This window comes from Amborella trichopoda, chromosome 2 (genome assembly GCF_054954075.1).
Source record: "Amborella trichopoda isolate Santa Cruz 75 chromosome 2, AtrichopodaSantaCruz75HAP2 v2.0, whole genome shotgun sequence".
In the NCBI taxonomy this organism is placed as follows: domain Eukaryota; kingdom Viridiplantae; phylum Streptophyta; class Magnoliopsida; order Amborellales; family Amborellaceae; genus Amborella; species Amborella trichopoda.
This window is the reverse complement of record NC_142337.1, coordinates 51,476,376-51,497,233: the sequence shown is the minus strand read 5'-3', so window position 1 is coordinate 51,497,233 and position 20,858 is coordinate 51,476,376. Positions and strand designations below refer to the sequence as shown.

General features: G+C 35.2%; 1 protein-coding gene across 3 annotated transcripts; it reads left to right on the top strand.

The window, feature by feature from the left end:
* The first annotated feature begins 3,777 nt into the window (after window positions 1-3,777).
* Window positions 3,778-19,333, top strand: LOC18431566 (lipoic acid synthase 1). Of its 3 annotated transcripts, none has more exons than XM_088858494.1 (5): window positions 3,778-3,851; window positions 5,756-6,360; window positions 9,243-9,454; window positions 10,295-10,674; window positions 19,013-19,333. In XM_088858494.1, exons 2-5 carry the CDS (start codon window positions 5,843-5,845, stop codon window positions 19,133-19,135), a joined length of 1,233 nt encoding a protein of 410 aa, XP_088714620.1. In that variant the 5' UTR covers window positions 3,778-3,851; window positions 5,756-5,842; the 3' UTR covers window positions 19,136-19,333. The 3 variants fall into 3 exon arrangements, with proteins under 3 accessions (XP_088714620.1, XP_006841751.2, XP_088714621.1); XM_006841688.4 differs by having other exon boundaries at window positions 5,746-6,360; XM_088858495.1 differs by lacking the exons at window positions 5,756-6,360; window positions 9,243-9,454.
* The last annotated feature ends 1,525 nt before the right edge of the window (window positions 19,334-20,858 follow it).

The following is a 20,858-nucleotide window of genomic DNA, read 5'->3' as shown; positions in this document are numbered from 1 at the left end:
ATTAGCCAATACAAAGTTAGCCAACTTTATTTTTTTTAACATATTTTATATTTTTAAACTATTGTTATTTTCTTTTTTGTTTCCCTTAAATTTAATACAACAATTTTATTGATGATCGGATGGATTTTAATTTGACCAAATCCCTAGCAATTTGGTAGCTTTTAGATGACTCTTTTTAACATGTAGGAAATTTGGTAAATATCATCATTCATCTCTTGCCAAAAGGGTTGATAGTTTCCATTTATAGTTTACATGCAAGTACTCGGTTTTATTAATGCGACGCCGTCTTTGCAAAAGGGTGGTATAGCTGTTAACAAGTAACTCTTAAAATAAAAAAGAGAGAGGTCTAGCTTCTATCCAATAGAAAAAGATAAGGCCTAAACAACAATGGAAAATGGGCTTTAGCTGGGTTTTGGTGCGCCCTCATGGCTGAATATGAGCTTTCGGGCATGCATTATGATTTTTGATGTGTAAGGCACAATAGGTTTTTGGGGGTGGCAATGGGCCGTGCAACCCGGCCTAGTGGGCCTGGCCAATAAAAACTAGGAGTTGTGCCATAGGCCTGGGCCAAATCCGGCCTTGTTCTGCCTGCCTGGCCAAGCCCAGCCTCGTTCGGCCTGGCCTTGATAGCACTAGGACCATGCTAATGTCGGGGCCTCTTTGAGGGCCGACCTTATGGGGACTAGGGCCACGGCTGGCCTCTCCCGGGCCCAGCCCCAGACATGCCAAATGTGAGTTGTGCAACGATGAGGTTCTTTTTACTAGGAGGAGGTACGTATCTTTTCCATTATCGTTGTTAAAATTTACAGGAGGAAAATTTCTATTTTTTAATAAAACTTCATAACTTAAAGATTAAGGGCTACGTTTCTAATAAAATTAATATTAATAATCTTTAAAATGTGACATAATCTACATGGAAGACATTTTAATTTTGATAAAAATAGAGTGTATATTAAAAGAAGGACTTTCCTTTTTGTATTAGATTTCCTATAATGTATTTATTTTAGAAATATATGGCGATTGAATTAGACTTAGGGGTAAGTACCTTAGAAGTCCCTACTCTAATTGAATGTTAGGTGTCATGCGTTTGACCATGGCTTAATTTCAAGTGAAGTTTGTTTAAGGTACCCTCCTTGCTCTAAGGGCTAATTTGGCTCATTGGATTTAGATTTTTAGGAGTCATTTTTCTGGGGCAATTACGTTTGGTTCGTTTAGAATTGACATTTTCATTGGAATTGAGATTTATATGGGATTCCTGAATGCTTATTTTAAGCTTAAATTTTGAATATCTCAATTTTACCAAACTAATTGGAATTGACATTTCATGAAAATGGCCCATTTGCTGCTGAAGATAAAAAATAAAATAAAATCAACGTAACATTATATCAAATTTTAGAGAGAGAAAACATATTAAAATTTTAGAGAGGAAAACCATATCAAATTTTAGAGAGAAAAAATATACAAATTTTTTAGATTAGAGAAAATGTATGAATTTTTTTAAGAAAGAAATTATCTAAAATTGTTAGAGTGAGAAACTATCTCAAATTTAAAGTTGTAGAGAGACCATATTAACATTTTAGATGGAGAAACTATATCAAATCTTAAGTTTTAGAGAGAGAAAGTATCCAAAATTTTTAGAGAGAGAAACTATATGAAATTTTAGAGAGAAGAACTATTTAAAACATTTTAGAGAGAAATATCTCAAAACATATAGAGAGAGAGAAATTATCTCAAATTTTAAGTTTTAATAAGGACATATTAAAGTTTTAGAGATTAGAAATTATATAGATAGGAAAACTACCTGAAAATTTTTAAAGAGAGAAACTATCTCAAATCTTAAGTTTTAGAGAGATAAAATATCTTAAAACTTTAGAGAGAGAAACTATATTAAATTTTAGATGGAGAAAGTACTTGAAATTTTTAGAGATAGAAACTATTTAAAAAAAAATAGATAGAGAAACTACCTTAAATTTTAAGTTTAAGAGAGAAAAAGTATATTAAAATTCTAGAGAGAGAAACTACATGAAAATTTTAGAGAAAGAAACTATCTCAAATTTTAAGTTTTAGAGAGAAAATATCTTAAAACTTTAGAGAGAGAAACTATATCAAATTTTAGATAGAGAAAGTACCTAACATTTTTAAAGAGAAAAACTATTTACAAAAATTTAGATAGAGAAACTATACCAAATTTTAAGTTTTAGAGAGAGAAAGTATATTAAAATTTTAGACGGAGTAACTACATGAAAATTTTAGAGAGAGAAATTATCTTAAAAATTAAGTTTTAGAAAGAGAAAACGTCTTAAATTTTAGAGAGAGTAACTATATCAAATTTTATAGTGAGAAACTAACTAAAAATTATTAGAGAGAGAAACTATTTTAAATTTTTTAGAAAGAAACTATCTCAAGTTTTGAGTTTTAGATACAGAAAGTACCTTAAAATTTTAGAGAGAAAAACTATATCATATTTAGAGAGAGAAACTACTTATAATTGTTTAGAGAGAGAAACTATCTCAAAATTTTTATGGAAAAAAACTATCTCCAATTTTTAATTTTAGAGAGAGGAAGTATCTCAAAATTTTAGAGAGAGAAACTACATCAAATTTTAGTGATGGAGTATATAAAATTTTTATAGAGAGAATCTATCTCAATTTTTTTTTAGAGAGAGGCTATTTCAAATTTTAAGTTCTTGAAAGAAATTGTATTAAAGTATTAGAGAGAGAAACTATTTCAAAATTTTCAGAGAGAGAGAAAAGATTTATATTTTCAAAAAAAATATATTCCAAGCAATCTAAACAGGGAATTTATATTTTCTCGATTTCTACTGCGATCCAAAAAGCATTCACCATATTTTAGGAAATGTCAATTCCAATAAATTTCAATTCCAAAATTAATTTTTCCTAGGATTGAAAAATATAGGAATGCAAACGGCCCTTAAAGTGATTCGAAAAGCATACACCGTATTCTAAGAAATGTCAGTTCCAGTAAATTTCAATTCCAAGATTGACTTTTCCAGGGATTGAAAAATATAGGATTGCAAAGGGTCCTTAAAGTAAGACAAATCTCTAAGTTTTGTCGGGGGATTCAATTCTGATATCGAAAATATGCATTGGTTTGTATAAAAAATTGTATCAAGAAACAATTTTTATATGGAACATACTGCTAGTTATACACGTTTGATTCGTATGTAAAGTGAATGAAAACTTGACCCGTAGGAAAAGATTTTTACCACCCCAAGGAGCAAATCGAAATCCCCACCTCACAAGGAGGAAGTACGTTCCGGGATGCATCGCTCACACGGACCAGGAGCAATATTTCATTTGAGTTTACCGCAAGGGGGACAATTTTTGTGAGTCCACGTAGAAATGAGTCGAGTCTTAAAAATCTATTTTCGAGTTGGATTTTGTTGACCCATTTTCAAGGACATATAATCTCGGAGATCATGAATATAAAAAAGTAAATAAACTTTAATAAACAAAAATAATGATTTTATGAACAAAATATTTAGACCGTTAATTTCAATTGTTTTTAAATGGGCCATCTAATTGCAACTAAAATGGATGTTTTATACCTTGGGACCGTATATTGTGGAAATGCGGTCCAGCCCATGAAACAATTTTCGAAAGAAAGAAAAGGAAAGAACAAACAAACAAATGAGAAGGGCCCCTCTCACAAAACTCTCGCCCGTCTCTCAACCCTCTGCGTCCTCTCTCCTCCACAGACCCACAAGCAAGATCCATTTGCAAGCCTCATAAAAGATACATCATCTTCTTCAAGCGAGGATCTATTTAAGATACATCATCATCTTCTTCAAGCGAGGATATATTTTGCAAGCTTTCATCTTCTTCAACAAGGTAAGATTGTTCTTCTTATTTTTTTTTATTTTGTTTTTGGCGGGTGTTTTTTATTGCTAGTTTTTCTTCGAAGTGTAAATATTCTTCACCAAACAAGGTACGGTTTCCCTCGTATGAACCCCCATACAAAATATCTCATCTTTTTCAACAAGGTTATGGCTTTTATTCTTGTGATTTTCCTGGTTTTTCCCTCTAGATGATGCTGATTTTTTTTTATTACCAATGCAAACATTTCTTTTTTATGATTTCCCCATGGAAATTTGTTGCTTTATTTATTTTTGGATTATTTTATTCAGTATAGAAGCACAATTTTCTTTGTAGAAAAATTTGGGTATGTTTTGTTTTTTCTTTTTTTTGTTTTGCATTTTTTCTGTTTTTTATTTTATTTCTACCTGGTTTTTTTTTGTTGTATAGAAGCCATTTTGTGATTTTTACAGTGGGGCTTGTTCATAGTCATGAAATTGCACAATTAGTTTGCTGATTTTTTTTTTCAATTTTATCCTAAAACTGGAAAGATTGTACTTGAATGCTTCCTAAGTAAATTTCCCATGAATTTTGAAGCTATGTTTTGAATGCTTGAAGATTAGAATATGCATTATTTTCCATTTCTGTTCTTCTGATATTCTTTCTGATTATGATCTCATAATATGCCAGTTTGACAGTTACATTGTTGTGTTGCTTTGTTGGATATTGTTGCCCTGTTCTCATTTCTTTATTTGTTAATGTTTATTTGAAGGGCATAAACTTAGTTATGCAATGATGGTTTTTAATTTTTATAAATCTATCTAAATTCTTGAAATAATTTTTTTTTACACCAAATTGAAACATTGTAAAAGAGTAAAAATGTTTGTGTACTTTTTATTCTTTTCACAATCATTTTTTATTCTTTTTCTGGTCTTTCCTATGTAAGATAATTACAGAGAAATTCTAAGCGCACTAGAAAAGGAGGGTCTACCTTATTTGTTTACTTTTATGCTGATTTTTATGTTATTAGATGTTCATAAGCCATGTGTTTAAAGGGATGGACTTCGATATCATATCAACTATACTGCAATTGAAAGGTTAAAAAAAGGTATTAATCCAAATTCTGGGAGATAGTTTATCAATAGGTTTACCAAACATAAGAAACTCGATACATAAGAATTCCGGACATGTGAACCAAACATAGGAAAAACAAGATTGGATAACTCTTGCACAAGGAATTGTTTACATATTAAAACTGGTTTACATCATGCAACCTATGCAACCTGATACCCATGAACCAAACGAGCCCTTAAAATCCCAGAAATATTACAGATTGAGTAGATCTATAAACATTTTAAAATATGAGGAGAGGCCGTCTAGATAATTTGTTGCAAAATGTACCATTTTGAGGACTTGAAAATCCTTTTTCTTCATATCCGTACATCTTCAAGTTGAGATGATCAAATTAAATGATTTTTCAACATCAGAACACTCTCTTCTAGTGGATTTTTGAGGTGCACTTTGCATCAATATTATGAGGATATAGGATGAATAAAAAAGAAATGAAAGAGGACCATCCACCTATGGTCTATGATAACATCACATCATTGTAGTACCCATTTGTCCATTCTAGACAATAGATGGCCACAGTTAACTGCAGTTTTCAAATCCTAGCATCTATCATCATGGTGCGTTTTGTTGGAATCATGTACCGACTGTGCAATACGTGTTTCCCTACTGCTACTAGCCTTGCCCAAAATTGCTGAAATACAATCCTCAAACAATTCATCATATGGTGGTTCCTACATCTAGATATGGAAGGCTATTGTGGGTAATATAGAGCAATTTTAATGCAATCTACATATCTTTTCTTTTACTAATTGTTTGCTATTCTTAACACCAATCTGCTGGTATTAACAATTGGGTGCAGTTTTCATAAGGTGTCAACCTTTTAAGAAGTTGAAAACCAAGCCCCCCTCGCTTGACTCAAAGTTGCAGAGAGAGGGAGAGAGAAAGCCTCGGATGCAATGTATCCCCGCCTATTTTTTCCGGCAAATCGCTCAAAAATCCCCAAACTTCTCTCCAATTTCGTCCAAAATTCCATCTCTAATCCCCCTTTGCAACACTCTAACTCTAATTCCCCTTGTAATAGTGGAAGCTTTTCCAGTCATGGTTCCTTCTCCACAACCTCTTTAACCCCGCCAAATTCGGCAAACTCTCCTGCCCTAGAAGCCCTGAGGGAAAAACTTTCTAGAGAATTGCCCACCCTTTCTGATTTCATAGAAATGCAGAGAAGCGGTGGAGCTTATTCAGTGGAAGTGGGAACTAAGAAGAAGCCACTACCCAAGCCTAAGTGGATGAAGGAATCGGTGCCTGGAGGAGAGAAGTATACGAAGATAAAGGGTAAGCTGAGGGAATTGAAGCTTCACACTGTGTGTGAGGAGGCGAGGTGCCCTAATTTGGCAGAGTGTTGGTCTGGTGGTGAAACTGGCACTGCTACGGCTACTATTATGATCTTGGGTGATACTTGCACCAGGGGTTGCAGGTAAAGCCCCCTCTCTCTTCCATAATTACAATTATAATCGAACTTTATTGTAAGGCTCTCTTTATGCTTAGTTACAAATGTAATCATGATTTTGCATAATTCTCTATCTCTCTCTGTTCACAATTAGTCGTGGCGATATCTACAGGGACGTAGTATGTAACCAGGCTGAGAAATTGGATATCTAATTGAGATTACGCAGCCTGAACATTTGGCTTGATCTTCAGTACTTCTTTTTTTGTTTTTATTTTGGGTGTATTGTATGCCTGATTATAAATTGAAGATTGCTAACAATATTACAAGGAAAAAAGTTTATATGAGGTTGACACCTTATATTGTAGAATTAAAGTGCACCTCAATAGTCCTTTGGAAAAGGTGACATTGGAAAACCATTTAGGTGATCATCTTGACATCGAGCTATATGAATATGAAAAAAAGAAAAAGAAAAATACTAGATCCCAAAAATAGTACATCTTGCAATGCATTATCTGGATCGTCCATTCTCAAGATTTTCATGTGTTTATAGATCTTCTAGATTTGAACCATTTTTGGAGTTCAAAATTTTCTAATTAGATATGAAAATAGATCTCATGCCATCCTAAAAATTTTCGACACCAAAGTTGCATCTTATGACAAAGTTTGGAGGTGCAACCTTATGCAAACCACACCCATATTGCAAAGCAATTACTAAACTAAAAAATGTATTGCAATTATGTCTATAGGACATGAAAACCTAAATGACCGCAAGGCAGGCATGACATTTTTAATAGGGCCTAGGGATGGTAAGATATATTTAAGGTTGAACCCTTCTCTGGCAAATATGTGCAGCTCACAAGGATGAGAAGCTTACCCATTTTAATATTTGCTACTTTATGTAGTTTTATAGAACTAGTTTTATAGAACAATTACAAACCTACTCAGTTACAGTTATGAAAGTAGGACTTCTTCTTTGTTGATTCGATGTAATTGTATACCCAAAATGGTTATATCATATTTTCGTCCTGAATAGCTTCCTTATGTTTGGAACTGACACAAATCTGTACTGTGTTTTGAAATTCATGAACTGGATGGACCATGTAAAACTGGGCTACTTTTTACAAATTTTGAGTCATAAGGGGAATTCATTTTGACAAAACTATTGGTGCACTCTTGAAACACAATCAACAGGTCTTAGATGACAAGGACCTAAGGCATTGATAACAACAGCTAGAGTAGGATAACATAAAATATAGATGGTCAGAGTAGAAGTTCCATGAGTAAAGATCTCTTATAAGTTTATAGCCCATGCATCCCATGGTTTTGTGCTTAGTGCTTAGGTAGGAGAGGAAGATTTAGTACATATATGGAGATGGATGAGTGACAAGACAAGAAATGATAGAATTCAAAATGAATATATTCGGAAGAACTTAGTTGTGGCTCCAATAGGCGATAAGATGAGAGAAAGTAGAATTAGGTAGGCTGGTCATGTGCAGGATAGATCTAGTAGAACACCTGTTAGGAGGTGCGGGTTAGTTCAAGTGGAAGGCTAAAACAAGGCAAGGGTAGGTTCAAAAGGACACAGTTAGAAGTAGTGAAAAAAGATATGGGGAATTATGGCCTCACTGAGGGTATAACCCTTGATAGAGCAGAATGACGGACTAGGATTCGTGTAGCCGACCCCAATAGTTGGGAAAAGGCTTTGATGATGATGATGTTGAAGCCCATAGATAGTGTGTTATGCTCGTGTGTGCTAACTTATTACTGTTTTTGTTTTTCTGCCTTGACATTGAAAGGGTCCTGTAATGGTTTTGTTGAGGTTTTTGCTTGTTGGGTTGGTCTAGTGTTGAGACTAGATTGCGAAGTTCGTGAAACCTTTTGTTGTGCAGCTGACTTCACGGTTGGAACACGATTTGTCTTCCAAATTCATTCATAAACTTCAACTCTTGTCCACCGAGAAAATAATATGATAAAGTTAAAATCCTTGTTAAGGTAAGAAGTCAAAAGTATAACATAATTCTCAGTCACTACCCTGCCCTATATGCAATACAGTAGCGTTTCACCGGTTTATTTCATATCCCCAATAATGATTGGCAGGGAATCGTAACGGCAGTACCTGGTTGGGTTAGGCATACAGTATACTAATGCAGTATATCTCTTATCAGTTATTGTGAGGGCTTTTTCTTTCCTGCTCTTGCATCTAATATGTACTAAGGGGATTTCTATGATATAAATATGGCCTAGAAAGTTTTGTGGAAGACTTCTCTTTGTAAAGTGATTTTGAATATGTTTCATAAACTTCGACTTTTGTCCACTGAGAAATAATATGATGAAGTTAAAATCCTTACAAAGGTAAGAAGTCAAAAGTATAACATAATTCTCAGTGTCTGCCGTACCCTACAGGACAACTATATGTAGTACAGTAGCATTTTGTAGTACAGTAGCATTTCACCGGTTTATTTCATATCCCCAATAATGATTGGCAGTGAATTTGTAACAGCAGTTAGTGGTTGGGTTAGGCATACAGTATACTAAAGCAGTATATCTTTAATCGGTTATTTTGAGGGCTTTTTCTCTCCTGCTCTTGCATCTAATATGTGCTAAAGGGATTTCTATGATACTTACCCAAAAAAAAAGGGATTTCTATGATATAAATATGGCCGAGAAAAGTTTGTGGAAGACTTCTCCTTATAAAGTGATTTTGAATATGTCATGATTAATCATGTGAAGCAAATAAGGACTTCTATAAATTATGCTATTGTCAGATCCTTCTATTATTTGTAGCGATGCCATTGTAGTACCAGTATTATCGGTCTTCTAGTATTGTTTTGATTGAACAAATTATGTGCCCATTTCTTATGTTCAATATGTGTTTTCGAAGTTTGAAAATTTGTAGTCTGATGTATCAGATTTTGTAATGTGAAGACATCACGAACGCCACCTCCACCTGATCCAAATGAGCCGTCTAATGTGGCTGAGGCTATTGCTTCATGGGGATTGGATTATGTTGTGATTACTAGTGTGGATAGAGATGATTTGTCTGATCAAGGAAGTGGCCATTTTGCAGAGACAGTGCAGAAATTGAAAATCTTGAGGCCAAGTATACTTATTGAAGCACTTGGTAGGGCTTACTTCATGCAAAGCCAATCTTACATGTATACACTTTTGATTTTAAAGGATATGTTCTTATTTAATTTCACATTGAATGGATCCATATCTCTTCCTTATACTCCTCTAAGGCTCTAACTATTCAAGGGATTTTTCATTTTCCATGGAATCTGTGTATGTTCTGGAAGGGATCCATGAGCCTTTCAAATGGAACACAACAAAATTGCTGATTTTTTAGCTTAGTGTGGATTTTTTTTATGGAGTATTTGGTCTTCTCTCCCCTTGTGTTTTAAAATGTGTACTTTCTTTGTGCAAGGCTTCTTTCATAATATCTCTCTCTCTCTCTCTCTTTCCTGTAGTAAAGTGAATCATCCAAAAATCTCCACTAAATGGAAATAAGATCCAACCCCAAAATTTTCAACTCTTCCCATGAACAGGACTTATCTGTTTATAGGTGTAGGTAGGGGCTTTCCGATTCCCTAATCCATTTGGGACTTCACATCTCTCTAAACAATTAAAGTTACTCCATCAGAGGAACCTAATGGAAAAGTATCTTCCCTCATAATCAAGTTTAATTGCAAACATGTGTGTGTGTGTGTGTGTGTGTGTAGATTGTTTGAATAACCGTTATACTTGAGTGACCTTATGCTAATGAGCTTTTTCTTTGTTCTTGTAACATGCATGGTGCAAATTTTGAATTGTTAACTGAGGTCAATTTCATCAAAGAGAATAGATTAATGTGTTTGTATACTATGGGCATCATAGCATGGTTTACTAGTTCATTGGGAAATTGCTGGGCAGTTTTGAGGCTATTAATCATTCGTTCAGTTCAAAATTTGATATGTTTATGCAGTTCCAGACTTTCGTGGTGACTCTACCTGTGTAGAGAAAGTAGCAAAATCAGGATTAGATGTCTTTGCCCATAACATAGAAACAGTTGAAGAGCTTCAGAGTGTGGTTCGGGACCATCGTGCTAATTTCAAGCAGTCTATTGAAGTTCTAAAGATGGCAAAAGACTATGCTCCTGCTGGAACTCTTACGAAGACTTCGATAATGTTGGGTTGTGGAGAAACACCCAGTCAGGTGATAAAGACAATGGAGAATGTGAAGGCAGCAGGGGTTGATGTTATGACATTTGGCCAATATATGCGGCCATCAAAGCGGCATATGCCTGTCTCAGAGTATATTACTCCAGAAGCATTTCAGGAATTTCAAGAGCTGGGAATGGAAATGGTATGCTTAAATAGTTCCTTTTCTTTTTCTTTATTAGTTAGAATTTTCCAAATATGACGAGTGTATCTCTTATATTGGTGGTATGTCTTGCTTGTTTGGTGGGGTCAAAGCATTCATGTTGTTTGTCTTGTTTGGTCAAACCAACGGATAACTTATATGAGGGGTTAAGCACTTGAAATTGTGACTTATCTTCTCAGTTTCTTCCATGAAAGCTAAAGAAGGCATTGTTGGAGATCTGTGTTTATACTCTTTTGCCCTTCGCAATCTTTAGTGGTTTTATATTTCAAATTTGATAATAGTGTAGATGGAGAATAGCTGTGCCACAATGGAAAGAGTCTTAGGCTACTTCTTATTTTGGCATATCAAACTACTTGTTGAGCCTCCATTTTGGGAAAAGAGGACAATCAATTATATATTTATTCATTGGAGTCCCATGTGAGAAAATCAGAGCACCACATTGCGTGTTTGATACCTACCCAGAAAGAAAACAATAGAAAAAGTCTACCAGGAAAAGATTTTTTTCAGTTGACTCCCTGGTGTGACAAAAGCTTAGGGATCTTTGCTACATCTGTCCTGTCTCAAATGTAGAATAAGAGTTGTAGCAAAAGTTTCAAATTTAAATAAAGATACTATTCTGAATTTCGGTCACATACAACCAGAAATTGGACAAAACTAAAAGATGGTGTTTAATAACGTTCTCGCAGTTTCCACAGGATTCTTTGCTATTCCCTTGAATTCTGGAATGTGGGGTAAATGTCTTAAAAATTGGTGCAGACAGTTTCCCCTATTTGATGACCTGATGCAGACAGTTTTACTGGTTGAATAACATCAAAAGCTGGAAACTATCTGTTTTAACCATCTGTCCTTTGAATGAGATATTTGGTTATAGCCCAACTATACAAATAGCTGGTTCAGACCATGAATTATTATTCTAAATTATTGGAAAAAGATCCATATAAGTTATGATCCACTTTTCATAAAAAATATGTTCAATAGTCAATCAAACCAACATATTCATTTTTCTATTCATTTTCACATATAGTCTCAATGTCTCATCACATGAAATCATCCCAGATATAGGATCTCATCCTCATGAAGTCATCCTGTCCTCATGAAGTCATCTGCACACTCATCCACATAGTAACTAACTAACTACATAGTAACTAAAGAAAGATACAAGCTAGTTCCTTGAAACAGAGATAAAGTCATCCACATAGTCATTCATGTAATAATGAAAGAAAGATACAAGTTTGTTCCTTGATACAAGGACTCATCCACATAAAGTGAAAGATAACTTAATTACCTGACACATGGATCTGTCCACAAACCCTTGAAGCAAAGATAAAAGTCAAATCAATTGCCTGATACCAGGAGTCACTCGTCCAATAGTTTTGAAAATCTAAATAAAGACAGACAAGAATGACCTAAAGCTGAGGGAGATGAGAGTATAAGGCGAAACGGCAATGCCATCCCTAAAAACACTGGCCATTTTATGGATAGGAGGCACAATTTTGATTATACTGGTAGTCCATTCGTGTAATCAGAACTATGTGAAATCACTAAACCTACTTGTATATATAAAGGCAATTGAACTTGCAATTATATAGGCATTATTGACCTACCTTTATGTGCTCCTCCCAAACTGCCCATTCTGTGGTCTTTATCCTACTTTCTCACTCCATCCGAAGCCAAGCTGGGTGAGGAGCATTTTGACCTCACTTCAATTGTTTTTTCAAAGTCTGCACCGTATTTCTGAGCCTTTCCTCTTCAAATCCAGCACCATACCGGCACACATTTGGGTTGTTCTCTCTTTCTAAACATTATGTTGGATCCTTGCATTGACTGTTGTACATTTACCGGCTTTTTCTGCCATGAGTTCCATTAGGTACTCATACTGAGGGGTAGGCCACTGGTTCATAATCACTATGATATTACTTTGTCCTGCAAGTACTCAATAATTGGCAATCAAAATATTTTCCTTTTATGAGTATGCCAAGGGTGCACAAAGGTAGTGCTTCCAAATTTCAAAGAATATGGTTTAAATCATGCTTTTATTTTGTAGCAATATCCAGAGATTCCGTATCACTGAAAATCGGCTATAATTTCATATTTAGAGTACACTAAGCAATTTGTTCATAAGAATCCGTCAAGATGAAGTGCATATGTATTTCTGGCATAAAATAATTAAGTCAATCATATTGATTAAAAAAACCAAACTCTTAAAGAAGTGTATCAATGAAAATTATTAAATAGAAACAGTGTAAGGCCGAGATCTGTATCTCAAACCCTAGGTTGCAGGCTCACATCTCATGAATATATGTCAAATCAGTGAACAATTAAGCAACTGTATACAATGACAATTACAAATTTTGGCAGACACCCTGATCATCATCATTATTTTAGCATTTTCCCAATTAATTGGGGTCGGCTACATGAATTAATTGGGGAAGGCAGACACCCTGACAAGCCCACAAAAAGAATGCGATATCGTGAAACAGCTCTTTCCTAATACCATTGCAAAAGATATCTCTTTCCTAATACAACACAAATATTCATTAGACTAATAGATACAAGAATTCCCAACTACATCAAGAAACAAGAATTCCCAATAACATGAAGATCAACAGACAATATGTAATTTGTATAGAGTTTCAACTATATGTCAAGAAACAAAATAAGAATGAGAATATTAAAACTGAAACAAGTAGTGGTTCAAAGCAAGAGGAATACCTGTTTTTTGAGTTTGAAGAAGCTCGACACCAGGGGAAATGATGGCACTGTAATTTTACCGTAAATATAACTGTCAGCAGATAGAGATTTACTATAAATATTACTGTTGAGATCAATGTGCAAAACTAAAATGTAAATTGTAAGCCCACAATTTCAGTAATATTTCATGTCCTCCATTCAAACCCTGATTTCAAGAAACATAAACCCCAAACCCACAAAAAAAAAACCTCAGTCGATGATATGTGGAAACATATCTTCAATGGGAACTTTGGTTGGAGAGCTCGACCTTGAAGACTGAGATGACAGGCTCGTAGTGGCAGAAAATGGTGACAAAATGCACAAAAAATGCACATTTAAAATCCCCAAAATTTAGAATTGGTTTTAGTGAGAGAGGAGGTGACAAGCTCCCAGTGAAGGAGACAGGAGAATAAGGTCTCTGTAGAGGAGAGAGATTGAAATGCCTGAGCTCGAGAGAAGAGGCTCAAGACGAGTAGAAAAGGAGACTTGAGAGGCTGTGGAGGTTTTTTAGAGAGAGAGTTGGACAATGTGTGGGACTCTAGGAGAGAGTGAGGGGAAGAGAGTGCGGGAGAGGGAGTGAAGGCTCTGGACAGGAAGAGAGATAGAAATGCGAGGGTTGGGAGGGTATACCCCCAAGAGGCTCATCCTGACTTTCGGGGAAATCTGCAGCCTGGGGGAAGCATGGACTGCGGCTTTTGCTTATAGAATAGAGACCTGGCTTCCCCCCTTCCCCCTTCCGACAACGAAACAGGCATGCTACCGCACCAGGAAAGTCGAGGATTTTCCCTGGTTCCAGCTTATCAAACCCCACTAAGCTTAACTTCAAGTTTTAATAGCCTGCACATTGATATTTGGTTGTGAAACCCTGACCCTTCGTTTTTCTACCTAGGTTTGAAACCAGATCTGGGAGCACCTTTGAGCCATTTTATCTTGTTTCTTATCTTTATGCAATTTAGCTATAGAAGTTCTTCCTTTGTGGTGAAAACAATTGTCACTTCCTTCTATGCTACTTGATTTTGGTTCAAATTTTGAAAGACAAGCTACAACGGTATATATATCGCCGTCACAAGAGCTATATGGTTTTCACTTGAGCGAAGTAATTAGTGCCAAAAGTCAATAGCCCTTTTCATCTTGTATAGAACTTTTAAACATGCTCTGCAGGTTCTAAGAATAGCTTTGTTAACATCTAAATGGACCACTGATTTTCTTTGTTGTGATGTTTGTTAGAAATAGTTCCAAGTCCAGGAAATGTCTTAAGCAGGTTGTTGGCAGACTTCAAAAAGCCACAACACCAAAACCTCATTAAGCATGCAGGCCGAATGATCTTGCGTTGTTCTGGAAAGTTTTGAACAGATTGTGGCATCTGTGGTACTATGTTGGCCATTCAGTGATGTCCAAACTCTGGAATTAGTGATGAGACCAGTGATTGGAATCTCAGACTCTGGCCTGGAACCCAGCAGGGACCTTGTCTGAGTCAGGTGGTCTGTATTGGTTGAGTCTCAACAAGCCTTGGCCAAGTCTGCCAAAAACTTATGCAATAATCTCAGGAACCGGTGATGCTCACCCAGTTCCCAAGGCTTTTTGACCCAGCACCCTGCTGGGTTCGAGTAACTCAGGTGAGTCTGACTCAGACTCACCATGTTTTGAAACATTGGATGTAGCAGTGTAAATGAAATCTTCTGTGTAGCTATGCTTGGCCCAAGTATTTCTGGTTTCAAACTATTTTGCATGAGCTATAGATGAATGCTGATGTGCCCTTTTTTTTGATAACAAATGTGCTGCAATATCTTGTTGGGCAAAAATATATTTGAATTTTCAATTGATTACACTATGCAAGTTTTTCTAATTTACATTATCATAAGTAGAAACCTTCATGAAGCAGGAAAACAATAAATACCAGATTCAATTTGCTTTCGGTTTCCTAGTAAAGTTCTTGAATGAATTAATGTACTTCCTGTATCTAAGTTCCATGTTATGCTCAAATCCTATGCCCATCTCTTTACCTCACTCTGAGCATTCCTTCACTCCCCTTCTAGAATTTCTTGCTTTGTCAAAAAGTTATCTCGAAGATAAAGGTTCTTTTCTTATGGAAGCATGTCAGAGGAGGCTTTCAAAAATATAAAGCATCAACAAAATATGATGTGTAAAACCTGTTATGAAAAGAGGGAGAAAGAAATCTTTCCTAAACTGTCCTTGTCAACTCTACCCACTATTGACTCCGTCTTTTGCGTGAGTTGGTGAATGACTTTAGGTCTTCGTTTCTTAACTTAAAACTCTGATATTTTTCATGTTGCTGTATGCCTATGGCTTTCCATGCCCATGATGCTTGGCTTTTGATTTGGTTGATTCACTGCCTTTGTGACCCAGCTTTAGATGTATTTAGAAAGCTTATACTTCATATGATATTTTTCATGGCATTAAATTGCTCAGTTATGCTCGTCATGATTGAGCAAGTTGACTCCCCTTAGACTCAAGTATATGGTTTTACCACATTTTTATATTGCACGTGCGTAAAATTGCTGAGTAATGCCCTTCATGGCAGAGCGACTGCACAAGTTGACTCCCTTAATCATTAGTCTATTGGATCAACATTTAGTTCACAGATTGCAAACAATGCTTAGGTCTTTAGTTAACCTACTGCTGCCACCTATACCAGCATTACGTGAACCCTGAAATAGGAACCATCAAGGGTGGCAGACATGCCATCCAAAATTTTTGATACAGTAATGTAATAAAATAAATATGGTATATGTAACAAAATAGTAGAAGTTTGTTAAAAGCACAACTGATTTATGGAGGAAACATATATGGTATTACTTTTTTTTTTATGGCCCAAGAATAAGTCATCAAAAAGATCAGATATTGAATCTTGGACACTAGTCTATTTTTTAATAAGTACAAAGAAAACTTTTTCTGCCTCTAAACTGTGTTCTGAATCGCAAGGAATTGTGTTTTCTGCTTTGTACTCATAATCAAGTTTTAGGATTGCATTCTGAATCACGGGCAATTGTGTTTTCTGCTAAACTAAAAAATGTAAAGAGTGTAGGGATCCGTCTCTTGATAAGAGACTGCAGGGTTCTCTTAGGTTAGATTATGTATTCATGGCAGCCGAATTAAACTGATGTTTACTAGGTCTTCTGTCCCACAATCAGGACAAAGTTTATCAAGGTACTGAAACTTGGAAAGTATAACATACACAGGTCCTAACTACTGCTCCATACACGGCCAGACATTCATCATCTGTCCTTAATGGACTTGTAGATAAACAGTAACTTCATTGAATTACTGCTATTATCCATCAAATGGTTTAAGTTTTATATCCACAGTGGATGGAGCATGGTCTATCTGCATAGTGTGGCATACACAGCCTGTGTTCTATGCGCTTACCCTTTGAGGGCACATATTTTGCTTGGACACAAGCATTAGTACTTAAATTTGTGAAAAATGTACCATAGAGCAAAATCAATTTAATGTAGCAGAAACAGAATCTTCTGAATCTAGTCTTTTTGCTTATCATTTGATCGATGGTGTAACTGAAGGCAGAAAACTCAGTTAATTGTGGACTTGAACAAGGAAAATGCTCAGTTCCCAATCTTGGTCAATCTTGGCCTCCTACTTCCACGCTTTTAGAAAACTGAAAACTGGTTAAACCCAATATCAATTGGACAGATTAGTCGGGAATGTTCAAGGGAAGACTAGATTATTAGGTATCGGGTGAAAAATGCATTTGTCGACTGAAAACCCCTATATTCAGCTCGTCAATACAGTTTAAATTGTTGAACCAACCCTGTCTATGGATGCTATTTTCAAATCTCTTAAAAATCTTGTAAATCAGAGCCACTTTTGGGTACATCCCTCTGCATCATCTGGCAAGGGCTTTATATTGCATTTTATCCTTTGGCTATGATACCAATTAGACTGGGTCAAGTCACGAGTACCATACTTACTCGAGATCTGACAACTTAGGTGTCGATCTGGTTCCAAGATCTTGCTTTGGTACTCTACAATAGGGACCTCATGGGATCACGTTTTTTGTATCAGTCCCCGCTATTTTAGGGATCGGATCACTCCTAGCCACTCGAAGGGGCAACAAGAGGCCAAGAAAATGATTCATTTCATATTCCCTCTCTTTCTAATGCTTTGGAGATTGTGAAGTGTAAAATTGCAAATAAAGCAGTTTGATATACTTTTGGAAGTTGTCAAGTGTGAAATTTAAATAAAGCAGATTTTATCAATAAAAAACTGGAAATGTCTACAATGAGACCATTTACTTTTGATACAAGGATGTCACAATCATCGTTCACCATTAGATTTGAAATCGGGTGGTTGAAGATGTATCATTGTTTAGGCACAAAGTCCAAAATAAAATTTCTCAAATATTGTGGCACACTTTCATCTCTTGGATTTCACATCCAATTGCAAAAAGTGATTGTGACCTTGTATATAAATGGTCTCATAATATACAATATTCTTCAACATAAATTTTTTCTATTTTGTAGATTTTTATTACATAAACTACATCTCAAAAGAGTATAAAATATTGTTCATTAATTGAATAAAATTTAATCAATAGATAATTGATTTTTATTGCCTATTTTCCTCCTTTTGACTATATTTTATGGGATTACTAGATTTATTTTAAAAATAATAATATTTAAATTTTTTATTAATTAAATCATTATATGGAATGCGCTCCCAAGTCCCAACCTAAGGAGCTTCAAGGATGTGACGATCTTTCCCTCCCTCTTCCACTACCAACAGCTATGTGAAGTGCTGCTAGCTTATCAAATAGTCTTTGTGCAGATTAGATATCGCAGTACCTAGTTTATACCTTTATTATGTAATTGGCATGAAGCTTCAGAGTAGCAATTTTCCTTTGTTTTATTAAGTTCCTCTGAAACTTCCAATTCGGAGACTGATATTCAACATGTTGATTCCCTTACTCCAGCTCAAGCTTGTTTAGCTGCGCCTACCTTTCTTCTAGAAGTGTCTGATCTGATACATCATCTGTCTTCCGCCTCTTCTTGGTGGCATGATTGAAAATGACATTCTCGAAAACATCTTTGAACTCTGATTCTCACATGTATCAATTACTACATTCCCCCCTCCTCCTGAAGCCAAACTTTATCGGTTATGGAAGTGAAGATGGTTTTTTGGTTTCATAACCTTTTCTTTTTGTGTGCACCCATACAGTTTCAACTCAAGTTTGTTTTATGGTTACTTGTGCACAACGGCTTTGCAACTGGGCAGAGACTAAGACATTTCCGAATCACAATGTTTCTCTATTTCTGTATCCAATTATTTATGAACTTTCCATGTTCCTCTGGAGGATCATTCATTATGAAAAATTGGTTGACTGAATGACTCTTCAAAAGAAAAAAAACGAATGGTAGAATTGTTTCAATGTATAATTGATTAATGTCTTTCATTCATTATTTTGGCATCATGATGCTTCTCGTAAAAGAGGATAATAGAACAAAGATAAATCAAAGCTTCTGGAAAAAGAGGATAATAGAACAAAGATAAATCAAAACAAATAAATAATGTGGCAATGAGGACAACTTTTAATCATTATTTCCCATTTTGACAGGGTTTTCGTTATGTGGCATCCGGACCGATGGTGAGGTCCTCTTACAAGGCTGGAGAGCTGTACATCAAATCAATGATCGAATCCGACAGGGCCAAATACAGAACTGTATCTTCAAAAGACTGAGAACCCCATTCATCTCACTCTCATCCATGATTTTTAACTATGTATTGTTTGCAGCACGATTCGATGTTGGTTCATGGAATTATGTATGGGTGCGGTTTGTATGGAGCCGAGGCTCTAAACAATCAAATTAGAGCCCACCTTCAAATAGTGTTGAGAAATAATGTTTCAATATTGGAAATCTTTGTGATAGTCTTAAAATATATTTTCATCTTTAATTATAAAATTTAAAGCTTAAAAAATAGTGTAGATCTGCGAAAATCTTGAAAATGGATGGTCCAAAAATGCATTACAAGATGTACTATTTTTAAAACTTAAAATCCATTTTTTTCTCATGTCCATGCATCTTGATGTCGAGATGATCAATTTGAGGATATTTGGGCATCAAAACATCCTCTTCTAGTGAAAATTTTGAGTTGGGCTCTAATTTGATTGTTTAGAGCCTCAGCTCTATATGAACTTTTTCCATTATGTATTGGTTGCAGCAAGATTTGCTGTTGGTTCATCAAAGCTCAAAGGCGCTTGTATTCCTTGAAGAGGATTCTTGATAGTCTATCCTTTTTCCATTTCTCTTTTGTACTATTTCTTTTGCATTTGTAGCACGCATGTAATGCTGCTGCTATTGCTTGTCACCAAAGATTGAGAAAGTTGAATGTATAGCACTCAAAGATGCTTCATTTTCTCATCTTTCTAATGTATTTGCAGCATGTAAGCTGTCGTCGTTTTTTCACAATTATTAATGGAGAAAGTATAGTATATTCATATTTGACATATGCATGAAATATTTTCGTGAAAGTATTTTCATATGAAAGAGCTACCCCGTGTGATTAGGTGGGGGAATTTTTTCACACCAATTGGTCCAAGCACATTTTTCCATACCTATTGGTTGCCGATTGTTGTGTAAAAACTCACTCCTATCATATGGAGTATTTCCATGTGAAAATACTTTGAATGAAAATATTTTCATACTAACCGATTCAGCAAAACATTGTGATTGTATATGGTGATTGGTAATGGTGAACTTTCCTTTTCAGCAAAACATGGTGATTGTGTATTGTGATTGGATTTTTAGTTTTTCATTCGGCAAGGATCTGGTTGTGGGATTTATCCATACAAAAGGATCCGGTTGTGGGAAAAACATATTTTTGTTCAATTAGTGAACTGTATTTGTGGCCTTACAACTTTGAGATTCCACTAATCACAAGTTCCGAGTCTCAAATTTCAATCTAAAATTCACCTAAACTTTCAAAATAAAAGATGTGGTCGATATTTGCACTGAAATACAAATCTCGACTATGAGTAAGGTGCATTCTAAATCAACCGGCACTTCCAAGCTTTAATTTATTTTCACATCCAATCATGAAATTTAAAGATCCAAAAAGTGGAGTAGATCGAGCAGATTTAAACACTCCAAAATTTTAAAAATAAACCGTATAGATGTGTTACAAGATGCACTATCTATAGAACTTGAAATCCTTATCTGTTTAATACGAGGTCGGTATTATCAATTGTACTGTTTTCCAACGTTGGAGCAACCTTTTTGAGTAGTTATTTAGAGGTGCATTACTTTTAGGGAAATTGTTTCATGTGGGCTGGACTGCATTTCTACAATATATGGTCCAGAGGTATAAAGCATCCATCTTAAAGATGGATGTAAATATAGGCGGTCCATCTAAAAACAATGGTAACTAATGGTGCAAATTTTTCTTAATATAATTATTATTTT